Genomic DNA, 18,352 nt, shown 5'->3' on the forward strand with positions numbered 1-18,352 from the left:
ACTAATGGACAGCTCTCCCAGATTCAAGTTACCGAGATATATTTCAGACGGCGATGACAAAAACAATAGTTTCCTTCAAATTATAGGAAAGCAATACAACCTTTCTGCAGATAAGAACATTGTTGCAGCAATCGTAAACAAACGGGGATCCCGCCAGGGTAAATGCCAAATGCAAAGAAGTTCCAAGAAGCGCAAAGACAATTTCATATTATCAATATCCAGTGGGTGCAGAAAAAAAACGAATTAAAAACTTCCATGGCCACACTTGTTCAGTGCTTTTAATATTCAAATAAGCAGGAAGCCATTATTTATCTGCTCATATGAGGACATCATGAGACTCAGACCAGAAATAAAATAAATAGCTTTGAAAATAAATGATTAATCACAGTGGTCTTACGTTGACAGGTTTTCTGTATAAAAAGCTACTCGTACATCTGCGTCATAAATAACAATTAAAATTTAATTCGCCTAGTGTGTGCGCAACACATTTCTAACTCACTCTCGCTCGAAGGCACAGGTGGCCTGGTTCATTTTGGGGAGATCATTTTAGGTGTCGTTCAACGTCCACGTCCATAGGTCTATTCTAGGGAGGGGGGTCACTTGACAAACTACCCATAGATCTTATCGCCACGTGTATGCCTGCCAGCAGCCACCGGGCCTAGATTCAATATGCACAGGAATAACACGTCTCCATCTTACTGAGAGCCAGTCCCAGAAAAAAACCCTGCGACAGCCTTTGTGTTAGCTCATCAGGTTACAATATGTTAAATAGGAACAGGAATCTACTCCCTGTTGTGAATGTTATGGGCAGTCGAGCGTCAGGACTTCTGCTTGTGCCGTTTCCTTGTTTGGCCAGCTCGCCCCTGTGGCTTGCAGTGCCTGCGTGCTTTCCCTGTTTGTCATTTTTCACTTGAATTAATTTCTCCCTTTCATTGTTCTTTGCCTTTTATATCATATTTGTAAAGTGACTGATGCAGCAATTCAAGCAAACAGACACACGACCACACAAAACAAGCAGACACACGCACACACACACCCAGAAACACGCAGACACCCACACACTCACACACACACACGCAGACACACGCAGACATGCAGATCACAGGAAGGGGTGGGGGGGGGGTGTTTATGTCAGCAAAGGTCCTATAAACCACCCCCAGTATTAAAGCAACAGGCAATCCCATTTTCCATGGTACAGGCACATGACTGGGACACGCAAGGTCAGTGGTTCGATCCCCCAGTGTAGCCACTATAAGATCCGCCCAGCCATTGGGCCCTTGAGCAAGGCCCTTAACCCTGCATTGCTCCAGGGGAGGATTGTCTCCTGCTTAGTCTAATCAACTGTACGTCGCTCTGGATAAGAGCGTCTGCCAAATGCCAATAATGTAATGTAAATGTAATTGTAATTGTCATGTCATGTCATGTCATGTCATGTCATGTCATGTCATGTCATGTCAATGTAATGTAATAGTTGCACCGCAGCCTCGACTGCACCGCACCGTCCACCGTACCTCTTGAAGGCGGCCTTCTCGTTCTTGGCGTCCGCGGCGAGTCTGACGGCCTCTTTTCCCGCTCCCGCGGCCGTGACGGTCGCCGTGACGACGGCGGCGGCGGCGGGGGATTTCTCCTCCTCTTCCTCGCTGTCGGAGCCACCGGAGGAGCTGCTGTCCGAGGCCACCAGGGGGGCTTTCCGGGAGGCGCAGACGTTCCACGCGCAGGGCGACGAGCTCTTCACTGGGGAGGGAGAGTCAACGGTCACGCCACAGGGAGACCGCGTTGAGGCCGTGTTCGAATCCGCATACTTGGCACACTACATTTCCGCCCGAGATTTAGTACGAGTAGTATGCCAGGGCGACATTAGCTCAGGAGCAGTTGTCTGGCAGTCGGGAGGGTTGCCGGTTCGATCCCCCGCCCGGGCTGTGTCGAAGTGTCCCTGAGCAAGACAGCTAACCCCTAAATGCTCCTGACGAGCTGGTTGGTGCCTTGCATGGCAGCCAATCGCTGTTGGTGTGTGAGTGTGTCTATGAATGGGTGAATGAGAAGCATCAATTGGACAGCGCTTAGGATAAAGGCGCTATATAAATGCCAGCCATTTCAAACACAGCCTGAGTTGTTAACATCCTCCCACACCAAAGGTGTGAAACTCCAGTTGTGGAGGACTGCAGTGTCTTGACGGTTTTTGGTGCATTTCCGCAAAAACGAGTTTCATTTTAACTAATTGGGCTGTAATTGGCTGCCAACCGAAGCAAAACGACAAAAAAACGTCAGACACTGCGGCCCTCCGGGGTTTAGAGTTTGCCACCTCTCTCGTCCACCCAATACGCCCGTGATGCCGGCACACCGTGCCGATGCTACAAAATTAACAAATAAATAAAACGTAGTACTGGTATAATTTCCAAGCTGTGTCTGATGGGATTATCTGTTCCCATTATCTGCAGGAAACTGAAAACTGCAGTTCACGGGGGGGGCTTCAGCACCGCCTGTCAATCAATTTGGGGGGGGGGGGCTTTCACCCCAGACACCTGCCAACTCCCCGAGCCGTGACCTTCAATTAAAATGCCCGACTGCTGAGGGGGAGAGCGCAAAATGGCAGACGGCAGCCCCCATACCCTCCCTCTCCAAGGACTGGAGATATCGGCAGCTGGTGTCAAGGCCCTTCCCTTATTATTCAGGTGCGTCGGGTAAGCATCGATGACTAAAGGCCCCCCCCCCCCCCGGAAGACTTCCGTCTCTCAAACCGATCAGAGAGAAGCAAATACACCTATTCTTGGAGGGTATTTCACAAGGCAGGATGACGGGGAAAACCTGGAACTTTTTTTACTTTGGTCCGTGTTCCAGATTTGGTAGGGTTCCAGGTTTTTTTCAGTTATTCAGCTAACTTCGCAATCCTGTTTTGAGAAACGGGGCCCAGTTCTGATAACACTGATGGCATTGAAGGGCAGGTGCATCCCTCAAGGATACTGTGATTCAGGCACTTGGTACTCACAAAAACGTGATGCAGAAAAATATACGACACAATTTGCATTGCTGTCCAATCCCACCACAAACACGGCAGCTGGTACCAGCTGGTACTCACAGTTCTTGTCCTGGGTTTGCTTTGGACACCCCTCAGAGTTGGGGCTCTCCATGCCCACGGGGGAGCTACATCTGGGGCCAGACTCTGAGCTGCAGGACACGGGACCCAGGCGTTAAGAGTTAAGCAGCGCTGACTTGCTGTAATTAATTTCAGAGCTGGGCCTTGGCTGTTTGTTAACATTGCTGCACTAGAGTTTTTGCCCTGTACTGTAACTTTATCATTGTTGAGTTCCCTCATTGTTGCAACAGCATTTCTGTGGGAGTAAATCAGTCAAGTCAATGAGTGAGCTGGTCTAAGCGAAGAATTCTACAGTTTCACAGGCAAAACAAATAACAACAACAAAAACATTGGTTATTTAGCCTCTTTTACTTAATTGAAAAAGAGTAGCAAGATTGTGCATGTGAAGCTGGGTGTTCTGTGTCTGTCTGTCTGTGTGTCCGGCGTCCGTGCGTGCGTGCATGCATGCATCTGTCTGTGTTTGTGTCTGTCTGTGTGTCTGTGTGCGTGTCTGCCTGCCTGTCTGTGTGAGTGTCTGAGTGTGTGAGTGAGTGTGAGTGTGAGTGAGTGTCTGTGTGTGCATGCGAGTGCACGTGCATGCAGAAAATAAAAGGGCAGCAGCTGGTCACACACTTTGAAGGAGAGCGCGTGCGCTAGACGCTACATTGCAAAGCATCTACTCAATGCGGTCGAAGTCATAACCGGTCTCACCAGCAGAAGGGCTGGAAATCGGAGAAGGTGGCCCAGCCTTTATCCTCACTCTCTCCAGCACTGTTCTGGCGGGCAGCTGTGTCCCAAACGCTGGAGCCCACGTCCACCACCACGCAGGGGGCAGGGGCCTGGGCGTTCCCCAGGTCCTCGAAACCGGCCGTCCACCCTGAGTCTGCGGCTGCAAAAGCAGGGAGGGTAAACCCCCCAAAAAAATCTCCCCTGGACTTTGTCTGCATGCGTGTTCCTTCTTCCACAAGCTTTACACAAGTCGTAATGTTACGGGTGTTAAACGTCCCGAGGAACCGCCGTGCCCAGTGAGAGGCGTAAGAATATATTAGCTTATCCCTTTCTCGGTATTGGTTTTACTGGCCGGGTCTTACTCAGTGGGGGGGTGTTAAAACTAACAGTTTCGCCTCAGTAGCCACTGGGTCTCCACTGCGGGGGTGAACCGATAAGCCGTGATAATGTCTGAGATAATGTCCGTCTGTGCGCACAATGTCCGGAGGAACAGAGCTGACATTAGCACTTCTGCCACAGGGTAATTGGGAGGAGTCTACGTGGTATCAACTATGTTTTGATTCACCACAGATAAAATAGTGCAAACTAGTAATCTTGACAAAAACTAATGAGAATTACAGGTCATTTATGCAAATGCATATCCAGATTAAATTCCTAAAGTAATGAGTTTTAATGAGAGAGGAGATAAGCAATATTAAAGTGGGCTGAAGAACTTAGCTAAAATGCATCCAGCTGAGAACGGGCTCAAGTAAATGTTGACATCAGCTTTTCTGTTCTTTCCCAGCAAAGAAAATTATACTCATTAGGTGTGGGAATATTTTTTTGTTACTGTACAGGTGCTGTGGGGTAGTCTTTAACAGGGGCCTATGATGGCAGTATGTTGATATTCTGGCGCCATAGAATTCTGTTTCATATTATGAAATTCTCACACTGTAAAATGGCTGATATGTAGTCCTTATGTCCCTTCATGTCTAGAGCTTAATAGGGCATATAAGGGCGGCCTGTAGCGTAGTGGCTAAGGTGCATGACTGGGACCTGCAAGGTCGGGTGGTTCGATCCCCGGTGTAGCCACAATAAGATCAGCGCAGCCGTTGGTCCCTTGAGCAAGGCCCTTAACCCTGCATTGCTCCAGGGGAGGATTGTCTCCTGCTTAATCTAATCAACTGTACGTCGTTCTGGATAAGAGCGTCTGCCAAATGCCATTCATGTAATATAATACAGGCATATGTTGTGACATGGGGCCCTGCTGGTTTCGCCCCCCTTACCCTCGGGGAACTCTGCCTCATTGCCCTCTGCTGGGCTCTTGTTCTTGTTGTTTTCCGTGATGGTGGGATCTGTAGGCCCCTCTTCCTCATCCTCCTCCTCCTCCTCCTCCTCCTCCTCGTCTGAATCACAACTCCGGTCCTGCTCCCCATTCTCCACGTCGCTCCGGGGGGAATTGTCCGCGGTCCGAGAGACTCCAAACCTGCGCGGAGAGAGAGGTCGTCAGAGGCCCGGTCGTCAGAGGCACAAATGCTGGACGAGACGCTGTTGGCGCAGAGGGTTGCTGGGAAATGTAGTTTATTCAACTATTATTGAGTCATTCATTAACATCAGCTCCCGAATAAAACAAGGGAATAATATGTTCTGTACAATTAATGTATACACTGTAAATGGTAACGGCGTATTGCCAAGATCGTGGACTGTGGTCGTCTCACCAGAAACCTCCACCTTACTGCAGCATACACATTTTTTTAGAGTGAAGTCCTTTTCCAGCAAATAACACCACAAACTGAAGTTTGCTTTTAAACTTTTAAGATATTAAGTTCGTCGACACAATATTTTTCTCAACGTTACTGACTGTGATCTGCAAACCTCATTCTCGACTTGACTTTTGTTGCATAGTTTATCTCTTTGTCCTCCCAAATGTCCTCTTCCTCCTCGTTGTCGTCAAACTGCTGTATCCTCTCCTTGCAGCAAGCCTCGAACGCTGCGGAATTGGCCTGCGTTTTCACACGAGACGGCAAGTCAGCGCAACGAGACGGAAATTTCAATTGACGTACCCGCCATGTGCATTCTCCCCCCTGAATTCCCTGCCAACTTTGACCCACTCAACCCTGGGCAGGGCTCAGCCAATCAGGGGCCAGAGCCCGCTGAGCCTCGGCGCAGAGGAGCCAATGGCATCGCTCGGGAATGCAAATGGGATCCTCAGGCTTCAGAGGACATGTGCTGCATCACAAGTGGACGGTTTTAACCGCCAGCCCGCTTACATTTACATTTACATTTACATTTTAGGCATTCGGCAGACGCTTTTAATCCAAAACGACTTACAAGTGCACAGGTGCACACTTTAAAGCGTCAAATTTACCATAACTAGTAAAATACACATGAAGGGCTGTTCTAAACAAAAAACAGTTATCGTTAGTGCAATGTCAATGTCAATTTATTACACTTTACTACTCTTCACTACACTTACAGAGGCCCATGAACACTGATGTTGAGAAGAGGCAGCACTGATTGTGTTATCTTGTAAAAAATCAGAACATGAAGACTGACAGACTCCAGACATGGAGAGTAATGGGATTTAAGGGACAGTTTAATGAGGAGGGGAAGAACTTACACTGATATCATCGGCATCCACATTGAAGTTGATCTCCGCAATCCTATCAAAGGTGGCGCTGAAAAAAACCCCCAAAAAAAAACCACTGGATTAATATTTCAAAAATAAAATGCCACTGAAAGAAACATCTTGCAGCAACTGTGTACAGTGCATATCCACTCAAACCAATAATCATACAGCACCGGAAGATGGCATTTAAATGTATGCATATGCAACCATCTGTAAACTCGGTCAACTGTAATCTTACTTGATGTTCTCATCGTGCTCCGCAAACTCTTCGTCGTTGAATCCGAACTGATCCACAAAGTTTGCGGTCATCTGCTGGATCTGATAGTCTGAAAATGCCTTTTTAAAAAAAGAAAAGCATTATTTATTAGTCAAAGCTGGCATTTAAAATACCACTTGTGTATTTATGAACAGACCAGACCTCTTCCACACTAACAGGCCATGGGTCGTGGCTGGCTGTACCTGCTGCAGGGACAGTTCGTTGGGGAAGGGGCCCTCCATGTCATCGTCTTCACTGGAGGAGTGCAGGTTGTGTGTGCTCACCTGTGAAATGGCAGTTTAGCGGATAAGTGCGTTGTGTGTGTGTGTACGCGTTTATATGCACATGAGAGTGTGTTAAACAGTGTAGTGGTGTGTGTGAGTCTGTCTGTCTGTCTGTCTGTCTGTCTGTCTGTCTGTCTGTCTGTGTGTGTGTGTGTGTGTAAATATACACTAGGGCTTCACGATATATCCTATTATTCATCTCACCAGATCCACTGTGTTTCTCCTGTTGGTTTCTGTCAGGGTCTCATCCACAAAGCTCTCCCAGCGTCCTCTGCAGTCTTCTGGGAGCTCTGTTATAGCACAGCAGCTTCAGGTCATAACTTTTACATCAAATAATTACACTCACACATGCACACTCATACTCTCTCACACACTCACTCGCTCGCACACACGCACACACATACATATACATATACACACAGGCAGATGCACACACGCACGCACACACAGGCACACAGACACACTTGCACATACGCACGCACGCACGCACACACTCGTACTCATACTCTCACACACACGCACGGAGACACAGACTCACGCACGCACACACACACACACCTGCAGTACCTTTGATGAGGTTGCTGATCTGTGCCTGAACAGGCCCTTTGGCCATGTTCTGTACCACAGTGTTGGCTATTCGGGTCAGGTGTCCCATGTAGCCCCTCCTCATTCCCCCCTCTGCCCTAAAACCCAAATAAACATGAACAGAAACATGAACGGGACCGTACTCCCAACCAGACGTGTAAATGCTTTAAAGTTATAACATGTCATTTTTTGGATCTCAATGGGAATTGGGGGTGGGGGGTGGGACTATATTCAGCTGTAAATTACGCTGATAACACATTTTTCTGGGAGAAATGTTTGAATGGTAAAACAACTACTCGAGTGGTTGAGTCGAGCATATTCATTTAAACGCGTCAGCGGTTTGTTATCACTGCAAAAACAGCTGAGGCATGCACTGTGCCCCTCCTTCCAAAGTGAAGGCGTCGACCACTCGCTCGCTGCGTGTAAAAACCCTTTTGGCTTTGGCCGTGAATGGAAAAGCAGGGCGTTTGCTGATCTGGGGGTTGTGGCTGTGCAGAGTGAGATATGACACAGAGTATTTATGCACCCCCCCCAGCGTCATTCGTTTCCTTCCTGCTGTAGGGGGCTGATGCTGGTGAGTCAGCAGCGACGCCCCCTCTCTCTCTCTTTCTCTCTTTCCCTCTTTCTCTCTCTCCCTCTCCCCTCTCTCTCTCCCCCCCTCTCTCTCTATCCCTCTCTCTCTCTCTCTCTCCCTCTCTCTCTCCCTCTCCCCTCTCTCACTCTTTCTCTCCCTCTCTCTCTCCCCCCTCTCCCTCCCCCCTCTTTCCCCTCTCCCCCCCCCTCTCTCCCTCTCTCTCTCCCTCTCTCCCTCTCCCCCTCTCCTTCCCCTCTCTCTCCCCCCCCTCCCTCCCTCCCCTCTCTCCCCTCCCTCTCTCCCCCCCTCCCTCCCTCCCCTCTCTCCCCTCCCTCTCTCCCCCCCTCTCCCCCTCTCCCCCTCTCCCCCTCCCCCCCTCCCCCTCTCCCCCTCCCCCCCCCTCCCCCTCCCCCCCCCCCTCCCCCCCCCTCCCCCTCTCCCTCCCCCCCCCTCCCCCTCTCCCTCCCCCCCCCCCCTCCGCTGGAAGATGATTAAAAAGTGAGGCGTAAAATAAGGCGATGTAAAGTTTCTTACTGGATTTTGTCGTTCTCTTCCCAGGCATCTAGTATCCTCTGCACTAAGCGGCAATTCTGGAACAGCTGTAGGACAGAGCAGAGGTAGCGCGCACGCACGCACGCACGCACACACACACACACACACACACACACACACAAAAGCATGCGTCAGCTCGGAGAGTAGACTGCAGTCTCAGATGGCGGGGGTGTTAATCTCTAACCATGTATGTTTCTGTCACTTGGTCAAAGCCAGTCATTAACACCAGCTCACTAATGACAATAATGACAGGTTGAACGTTTCCTGTTACAAGTGTGGTCATAAGTGTCAACGACAGTCAAGGCGTTTTTAGCAAGAAATGAGCAGAGTGAGCTGGCCTTTAAGCCTTGTCCATTGCCGTTTCTGAAGCACAGCCTCACGTTCATGATATTAGTTAGTTACGAAGCTTCAAACTTTGCCACTTTCTTATTATTTTGTATTGGAGAAAAAAAATCTAAGAACGCATTTAGGCTTTGAAAATTTTGCCCCAAACAGCGTTTTTTTAAAATGTATTTATTTTTTCATGTTGACATTATATAACTTTATGATGTCCAAAGAACTGTGGTACAGTACACTGCACCAAAGTGTATTAGGGCTGGGTTTTCAGGACCATGGCAAAGTCAGGGGAAAAGCACTCAGGGGGTGATACTGTCGGCATGAGAGTTTCCCGTACGTGAGCCACCAGGACGCCGTGTCCTGAGGTTTCGGGTGCGTCCGTGGCGCTGCTCTGGGCCCTCTCCTCTGCCTCTTTCTCCAGACCGTCCTGCGGCTTCTCCTCCTGGCCCGAGTGGCTCAGGACAGCTGCCACGCACAGCTCCACTTGAAAGTGCAAAAAGTTATTCCAGGTGTATTTGAAAAATAAATCCTGTGGGTATGGGAGGGGAGGGGGGGAGTGGGGAAGAGAGAGACAAGGACAGAATGCATGAGAGTTGGTGTACAAACAAACAAAACATAAAAAAGTCCACGTATATGCTTTGTGGTGAGGCGTCGGAGCGTTTTGCTACTCGCTAGTAGCACTGCCATAGTGTGAGTGAGGCCTGTAAATTTGAGGAGTGTTTGTGTGCTCTTTGGGACAAATAGGAGGGCCATGGTGTGGAGGCAGGTAAATATCAGGAGTGGGGACTCACTAGTAACACAACCATGGTGTTGAGGCAGGTAAAGATCAGGAGTTTGGGACTCACTAGTAGCAGGGCTGTGGTGTTGAGGCAGGTAAAGTTCACTAGTAGCACAGCCATAGTGTTGAGGCAGGTAAAGATCAGGAGTGGGGACTCACTAGTAACACAGCCATGGTGTTGAGGCAGGTAAAGATCAGGAGTGGGGACTCACTAGTAACACAGCCATGGTGTTGTGGCAGGTTTGGGTCAGGAGTGGGGTCTCACAAGTAACACAACCATGGTGTTGAGGCAGGTAAAGATCAGGTGTTTGGGACTCACTAGTAACACAACCATGGTGTTGTGGCAGGTTTGGGTCAGGAGTGGGGTCTCACAAGTAGCACAACCATGGTGTTGAGGCAGGTAAAGATCAGGAGTTGGGCACTCACTAGTAGCACAGCCATGGTGTTGAGGCAGGTAAAGATCAGGTGTTTGGGACTCACTGGTAACACAACCATGGTGTTGTGACAGGTTTGGGTCAGGAGTGGGGACTCACTAGTAACACAACCATGGTGTTGAGGCAGGTAAAGATCAGGAGTTGGGCACTCACTAGTAGCACAGCCATGGTGTTGAGGTAGGTAAAGATCAGGAGTGGGGACTCACTAGTAACACAACCATGGTGTTGTGGCAGGTTTGGGTCAGGAGTGGGGACTCACTAGTAACACAACCATGGTGTTGAGGCAGGTAAACATAAGGAGTTGGGCACTCACTAGTAGCACAGCCATGGTGTTGAGGCAGGTAAAGATCAGGAGTGGGGACTCACTAGTAACACAACCTTGGTGTTTAGGCAGGTAAAGATCAGGAGTGGGGACTCACTAGTAGCATAGCCATGGTGTTGAGGCAGGTAACGATCAGGAGTGGGGACTCACTAGTAACACAGCCATGGTGTTGAGGCGGCAGAGCTCCTGGCTGATGCTGCCGGTGCTGCTCTGCAGCAGGGAGGCCACCAGGCGGGCGATGTGCAGGCGGGCGTTCCCCAGCGGCTCCTCCAGCACCCCGATAGTCGTCAGTATTGCACTTTTCTGTTTCGCGGGGCAAAGAAGGTGAAGACGCTGCGTGAGCTTAGACCAGGGGATGGGCCGTATCCATTTCTGGGAATTCAGACCAACTTCTGCTCTTAGTGATGTAATTAGCCCCCCCCCCACCAGTTACATGATCTGTCATTTATAGCCACATTCGGTGATGAGAGCATTCGTCAGTTGCCGTTTATGTTTTGTAGCATTTTATTGTGGTCTAATTTACGAGTGACTCGGTCATGGTGCACGTGGCTAAGTAGCTGATTGAGCCAGGGTAACTGGTGGCAGCTAAATCATAGAACCTCCAACTCCATGGCTGGAGTTGCCTATCCCTGGCTTAGACCTTCAACGCTCAGGGTTTATGTCTAGTTGTGTCTCCGTATATGCACACAGCGAGACTCAAATCAAGTCCCATCAACGATGGCTTTCTGGGATACCTCAGTCCAGGTCAACCGCTGGGCTTGGCATATATCCTGAAGCTCTCTGTCCTTTTGTTCTCCATAGTTTTATCTGCACCTACGTCCCGCACAGAAGAGGACGGAGGCATAGGGAGCGGCATAAGGGTGTGGCCCGGCTCAAGCGGCGGGCTCTACCTTGGGAGGGTCCAGGAGGACCTGGTGGAAGTCCTTCAGGTGAGGCTGGATCCCGCGCAGAACGCCGCTATTGACAGTGTAAGACCTTTCAAAACCCTGAGAACACAGGTCCATCAGCCCTTCCACCCTGAAAGGGAGGAGACAGAGAGCACGTGCTCAGCACCTGTCAAGCACGAGCAGTTGAACGGAGCAGACACGGTTGGGAGAGGGGGTGGGATGTTCAATGTATCGAATTGCAATCTTTTTAGGTGTTATAAGAATAACTGCCGCCACAAGGCATATAGCATTTCACACATAGTTATCGTTTGTTATTTAGCTGACGCTTTTATCCACAGCGCCTTACAGCTGATTAGACTAAGCTGGGGACAATCCCCCCCCCACCTTAGGGCAATGCAGGGGTTAAGGACTGAGCTCAACAGCTGTGCGAATCTTATCGTGGCTTCACCGGGACTTGAAACCACCAAGCTTCCGGCTCCCAGTCGTGTACCTTAGCCACAAGGCTGCAGGCTGCCACGTAATAAATAAATACCCAATGATGGCAGATATGATGGGGCGGCCTGTAGCGTAGTGGTTAAGGTACATGACTAAGACCCGAAAGGTCGGTGGTTCTAATCCCACATTATTGTAGCCACAATAAGATCTCCACAGCCGTTGGGCCCTTAACCCTGCATTGCTCCAGGGGAGGATTGTCTCCTGCTTAGTCTCATCAACTGTACGTCGCTCTGGATAACAGCATCTGCCAAACGCCAATAATGTAATGCAATAATGTCATATTCTTACTGCGCTTGAGGATTGCGATTCGATGGATTGTGTAAGGGGGGGCGCTATGGCTGGTCACTCACCCAGGCCTCCTGGTTTCTAGTAAAGTAAGTAGCACTTGAGTTCCGTTGAGGATGCAGGACTCGTTCTTCTCCCCTTCGAACATGGTCTTTAGCAGCTCCTCCACAGTCTCCGGCCTTCCCAGGAACACAAATCCCCCCCCCACCGTCATTTTGAGCACCGCAATGCGTAAACCAGGCTTCATAACATGTTTCGGATCAGGGGTGGCCTGTGTCACGAAGCAGGGTTGTGGAGTTTAGCTGGATGACGGCACTGAGTTAAAAAAAAAACGGAACGGCTGTTTTTTAACTTCAGTCCATATTCCGCATTTGGATTCCGCAATCAGTTTCCGGGTTCACTCGCTGCAGCTATCCTGACAAACTCAATATCCTGCTTCGTGATACAGGTCTCTGTGGCCTGGATGCTAAGCCACAAATCCGCCCCCAAGACTAATTTACACATTCTGCCTGAAATATGCACTTGAACTACATACTATGCATATGAACTACAGCTAAAGCAAATGCTACATTAAAAGGCAATGCTCAATCAACATCTGTGTTTAACATTTATATTGAGTGTTCATTCACTCATCTGCTTGTTTTTAGCTAATTACTTTTGATTGACGTCTGCAGGTGGCTAATGTATTGGATATGCGGATAGGATGCATCATCCAGATTGCATCCATAAATTCAAGAGCTTTATATAAGAGATTATTTCTTTATGCAATGGACAGTTATGTTTCCTCTGTCGAAAGAAAAAAGGCAACTTGAAAGGTAAACATACAAGCGTGGTATCAATCGACACGATAACCGACTTTACATTTTATTCTTTCCATTAAAAAAAATTAAAAAAAACGTTTTGCATGTAAAAATTAAGGACAAACGTTCAAAGTTGATGCCAAGCCACTGACCATAACCGCTATCCTGAATGATGAAATCAGGACGAAAAACCAGTAAAAGTGCACAGTCTTTGACATACAGAGTAAACCGACCTTGGTTTTACATGGTGTTTTTAATTGAGGTGGAAGGGGGCGGGGGTGACGGTATGAGAGCAGGGATTAGTGAGGCGCAGGGGGGAGCCTCTCGGACGGGGCGGGGGGGAGCCTCTCGGACGGGGCGGGGGGGAGCCTCTCGGGGGGGGCGGGGGGGAGCCTCTCGGGGGGGGGGGGGCGGACTTACGACTCCAGCACCGCGAGCAGCGGGTCGAGCTCCGGCGTCTCCTGGTACTGCAGGGCCTGGTCTCTGCTCAGCCGGATCATGTCACACAGCGTCTGCGCCGCGTTGGACTGCCTCTGTATGCCGCGAAACACACACACACACACATACACACAGACACATACACATACACACATACACACAGACACATACACACACAGACACATAGACATAGACACATACAAAGACAGACACACACACACATACACATAGACACATACACATACACAGACACACATACACACACACATAGACACACACACACACACAGACACAGACACACACACACACACACACACACACACACACACATAGACACATACACAGAGACACACACACACATACACAGACACAGACACACATACACATACACAGAGACACACAGACACACACACACACACACATAGACACATACACAGACAGACACGCACACACACACACGCACATACACACACATACACATACACACACACACATAGACACACACACACACACATAGACACACACACACACACACAAACGCGCACAAACCGGTTTGTACAGAGTCACATATTCACTGTTACCAATTCTGCCTCTGGGAAATTGAGAAATCTGGGAAACTGGGGAATCCCCAAGAAAACATTTTCAGGAGAGCTGGTTAATAATCTAGAAGTCATAGCCATTACCGTCTGAAATTATCTGGTTATGTTCTTTATCAGAACAGTTGGCCTAATGGTGCTGAGTCCGGTTGTTTGTTCTGTGTTGCGTTAAACCATAACTAGGACTCTGTTTAGGTCTCAGTTTTCATTGACATAACTCATGCTCATACGCAACCCCTCTTTTTCATTTTAGCTTGTCTGAAACCCCAGAAGCAATTGTGGCCCTGGCTTATCTGTGCAGAAACCCAGTGCATACGTTCTGAAGTGTGACAGTCTCCCAGGCTTGGGGTATGTACACTTTACGTCTCAGACTCAGGTACCGGGGCCTCGGTGTCACGACACTGGGCTAGTGCCTGTCCCAAGACTTAGAATCTCAAGAATCAGAATCCATGACATATGGACTAGGCCTGCTACAGGTCCCAAGACTTGTGAGATCCACGGCAGATACAAGTCTTACGCCCTCTGACAGTGCAGCTACCGGCTGCAACAAGTCCTAAGATCATCTGGAATCTGCTACAGGTGGACTCAAGTCCCAAGACCTTGTAGATCCACTGCAGATGCAAGTCTTAAGACCTCAGAGTGTGGCACCCTGCTGCAACAAGTCTTAAGACCGTCTGGAATCTGCTACAGGTGGTTGCAAGTCTCAAGACCTCTAGATGCACGGCAGGGACAAGTCTTACGCCCTCTGAGAGTGCAGCCACCGGCTGCAACAAGTCGTAAGACCGTCTGGAACCTGCCATAGGTGGATCCAAGTCCCAAGACCTCTGCAATGTGCCGCATCCAAAGACCTCTGTGTTTCTCATATGCTAGAGCTAAGACCAAAGATATGTGACACTCAGCCCAGTGCGTGTACCAGTACCAGTACCAGGTCCTGAAATCTGATTGGTAGGTATGCTGCCCAGCACCAAGGCGTACGCATCAGGGTAGCACTGCGGCCGTCTAGCAGATGAGCTGACCATGCGGAGGAGAAGCAGGAAGTCCCCAGGTGGATGAAGTGTGTAAGTATGAGTTTTAGTTTTGTTTTGTTTTTGATTGTACTATGCATTTGATGGACATTAGTATAGTACTACAGACAGTCTTCCATACTTCTACCTTTATGCATTCAAAGAGGTTTGTTTTCCCTAAAACAGACTGATTTGATTGTGTATGAGTATGGGGGACTGCCTGTGATCTAAATCACGTGGGGCATCCCAGTAGGATTCAACTGAAAATAAAAACCTTAACGTCACAACAACCTGCATGGCACATTTTCAACTGCCGTAAAAAACAAAATGGCTGACAACACATCAAACTGGTGAAATGGCTTACCTCCTCATCGTGCCCTGCGCGATTCAGCTCCACCAGTCTCTGAGTCAGCCTCTCCTCATTGAGCCACTGGGGGAGGGAGGGAAGGAGGGGGGTGGAGGGAAAGGCCACTCTTTAAAAATCCTTATCGAATGTTTACCAGTCGTGACCGTTACATCAGCATTTGAAAGAGCAATGCCGTACGCCTCTACACCTGCAGTATACTGCCATTGTGGTACAAAAGTCATACAGTCAGCATGCAAATGGTAAATGGACTGCATTTATATAGTGCTTTCATCCAAAGCGCTGTACAATTGATGCCTCTCACTCTCCCATTCACACACACACTCACACACCCGACTGACCAACCAGCACCAACCGGCAATTGAGGGTTAGGGCGACTTGCTCAGGGGCACTACGACACATCCAGAGTGGGATCGAACTGCCAAATCTCCTGACTGCCAGATGACTGCTCTTACCTCCTGAGCTATTGTCACCCCCTTAACTAAAATTTAACTAAAACTAAGTGGGACACTTACAACGAGGACCTCCTGTCTCAAGGGGGCAGGCTCCACACAGCTTATGAGACGAAGTATCAGGTCCATCATGGCCGACGTGTCCATGTGTTTCAGCACCAGGCCGATGAACCCATCCTTTTTCCTTAGAAACGCAATGACCTGAAAGGGAGGGGGTGGGGGCAGAGGGGTGTCAACATTTTATTATGACACGTTTTATATCATCGTGCCAAAACCACATTGCTCACACTGCTGAGTTTGATTAGAGATCTTTTTTTTTTTTTTTTTTTTTTTTTAGAATATATTGGTATCACTGGGGTTTCATATATACAGTAGCAGATAGAGACATTAAAGTGTAGGATTTCATACATACAATAGATAGCGACAATGTAGAAATGTATAAAACAAAATGGATATGACAAAAGATCGTATCTCCCCTCATTCGACGCTCATTCAGTACTTGTCCTCGCCTGAGTAGTTTCACTCTTATCTCCCTGTATTGGCACGCATCTCTGACGGGGGATTTCCCTGCCCGAGGGGGCAAGACGGGACTTTTCGAGCTCTTGTTTTGGCATGCTCGCTTGGGCCAGCTGCGGTGACGGAAACGGGCGATACCTGTTCTGTTTTTCGGGCGATGAGGTTGCCGACGGTTTTGCTGAAGAAGCTGGCCAGCAGGGGGTTGAGCGGGGGCTCCTGCTCCAGGAAGCTGTACAGGGTCTCCAGCAGAGTCTCGTCTCCGCCCAGCTTGTCGTTAATCTGGCTGGCGTCCGACGTCAGGAGCTCGCAGGCCACGTTCGGAAACCTGGGGGGGGGGGAAAACGTTCTCACAACGTGACCGGAAAGTTCTGTCGACAGTACCCCCGACGTTGCAACAGGCTTGTGAGGACGTTTTTGGTGTTGGCCGGGTTATTGTTTTCAAATGGTTCTGTGGAGCGCAGACTGTTGCAGGTCGGGGCTGTGAACCTCAGGCTTCACTGCGATAGGACTCCATTTTGATTGACTCCATCTTGATTCCTCGAGGCAACAGTTTGATACATGGCAGGCTCACAAAATGTTGACGTTGTGCAATCCAAAATGAACCAATATAGTAAGATACAAACAATCGATATGATCCAGCGACCCAAATCCTGTCACAACATATAGGCCTACATACAAACAGAATGAGGTCAAGAGTGCATGAACAGATTGACGTCACTTTTAACAGAATAAACAAAATTGTACTAGCCTGAGTTATGATGTCATCAGCAGTGTTGCTAGGGAGCAAACCACTGTAAGATTATGAACATTTAAAAGAATATTTAGCTATGATTCCTTGCAATACGGATACATTTTTTCCCCACATCATATCGATTGGACCGAATCGATCCGGATCAATGTAACGTTACGCTTGGTAGTCGTGGCAATGTGTAACTGTCCACAGCCACTCCCCCCCAGCGAAGGATTAATTTGGGGGGATGACCATGTCATGGGCCGGTGAGCTGAAGGGTGGAAGGGAAGGGCAGGTGGCAAGTGCATCGGAGGCTTGTGGCAAAAAGGACAGAGAACACTGCTCCGATGTGAAGCCCACCCTGATGCGAATCAGCCAGAAAATACGCTAAAAATAGCCGCCTCCAAAATGCCAACATCTGGAGTGCATCAGGACTTGAATAGGACAAGACGGCCTTTGTTACTGTGTGGCTAGTCTACCCAATGGGAGCAGACGCGCTGGTTCTGTAACTGAAAAACACACACGGCAACCCCACTGGAGTCCCGAGTGTCATGCGAGGAACTTGCAGTTCACAGCGTGCGACTTCCGCCATTTACATTACATTACATTACTGCCATTTGGCAGACGCTCTTATCCAGAGCGACGTACAGTTGATTAGACTAAGCAGGAGACAATCCTCCCCTTGGAGCAATGCAGGGTTAAGGGCCTTGCTCAAGGGCCCAACGGCTGTGCGGATCTTATTGTGGCTACACCGGGATTAGAACCACCGACCTTGTGTGTCCCAGTCCTGTACCTTAACCACTACACTACCACTACGCTACAGGCCGCCCATTTATTCACCTGTCGTTCGGTTCTTCTCATGGATAATGCACGCAGTCTTACACAACGTCATCAGCGTAATGTTTCAAAGCTTTCTCTGTGATTCATCTGCCTTTTCTATTCATAATGTGAGCGCTGAATACAGCGGAATAATGCTGGCTGAAGAGATGTCAATCACTTTGGCCGGGGCCCGATCAATTAATATATTTATGTATAGATTATTGATAACTGCATTACATTACACTGGTCTTAGGTTTTTCCCCTATTTTACCCACAGTTCCTCCCTGTCGCCCCTCTGGAGGAGAGGAAGTGGACAAGATGAAACGGGAGACTCTCAAGCGGGTCATTGGCGCAGGGACTTGCGTTTGTCATCGCATCAGAAACCAGAAACCAGCCAGGCGGCCGGCCAGGCAGACAGACAGACACAGACAGACT

At 49.0% G+C, this 18,352-nt stretch overlaps 1 protein-coding gene across 4 annotated transcripts in view; it reads right to left on the reverse strand.

Moving 5' to 3' along the window:
- The window catches only part of LOC133118779 (serine/threonine-protein phosphatase 6 regulatory subunit 2-like), a 33,653-nt gene that overhangs the window by 7,514 nt on the left and 7,787 nt on the right, over positions 1–18,352 (reverse strand). For 3 of the 4 annotated variants that reach the window (XM_061229009.1, XM_061229006.1, XM_061229008.1), the window contains exons 4-22: positions 16,507–16,693; positions 15,916–16,053; positions 15,401–15,466; positions 13,419–13,531; positions 12,264–12,377; positions 11,422–11,548; positions 10,682–10,834; positions 9,335–9,526; positions 8,644–8,708; positions 7,518–7,633; positions 7,155–7,240; positions 6,870–6,950; positions 6,649–6,746; positions 6,402–6,459; positions 5,657–5,784; positions 5,068–5,267; positions 3,785–3,962; positions 3,077–3,165; positions 1,512–1,734 (exon numbers count right to left, since the gene is read on the reverse strand). In XM_061229009.1, coding sequence (XP_061084993.1) covers positions 1,512–1,734; positions 3,077–3,165; positions 3,785–3,962; positions 5,068–5,267; positions 5,657–5,784; positions 6,402–6,459; positions 6,649–6,746; positions 6,870–6,950; positions 7,155–7,240; positions 7,518–7,633; positions 8,644–8,708; positions 9,335–9,526; positions 10,682–10,834; positions 11,422–11,548; positions 12,264–12,377; positions 13,419–13,531; positions 15,401–15,466; positions 15,916–16,053; positions 16,507–16,693 — 2,412 coding nt within the window. Of the gene's footprint in view, positions 1–1,511; positions 1,735–3,076; positions 3,330–3,784; positions 3,963–5,067; positions 5,268–5,656; positions 5,785–6,401; positions 6,460–6,648; positions 6,747–6,869; positions 6,951–7,154; positions 7,241–7,517; positions 7,634–8,643; positions 8,709–9,334; positions 9,527–10,681; positions 10,835–11,421; positions 11,549–12,263; positions 12,378–13,418; positions 13,532–15,400; positions 15,467–15,915; positions 16,054–16,506; positions 16,694–18,352 lie in introns of those variants that run through there. The other variant, XM_061229010.1, reaches the window with a different exon arrangement.

Source organism: Conger conger, chromosome 19 (assembly GCF_963514075.1).
Source record: "Conger conger chromosome 19, fConCon1.1, whole genome shotgun sequence".
In the NCBI taxonomy this organism is placed as follows: Eukaryota; Metazoa; Chordata; class Actinopteri; order Anguilliformes; family Congridae; genus Conger; species Conger conger.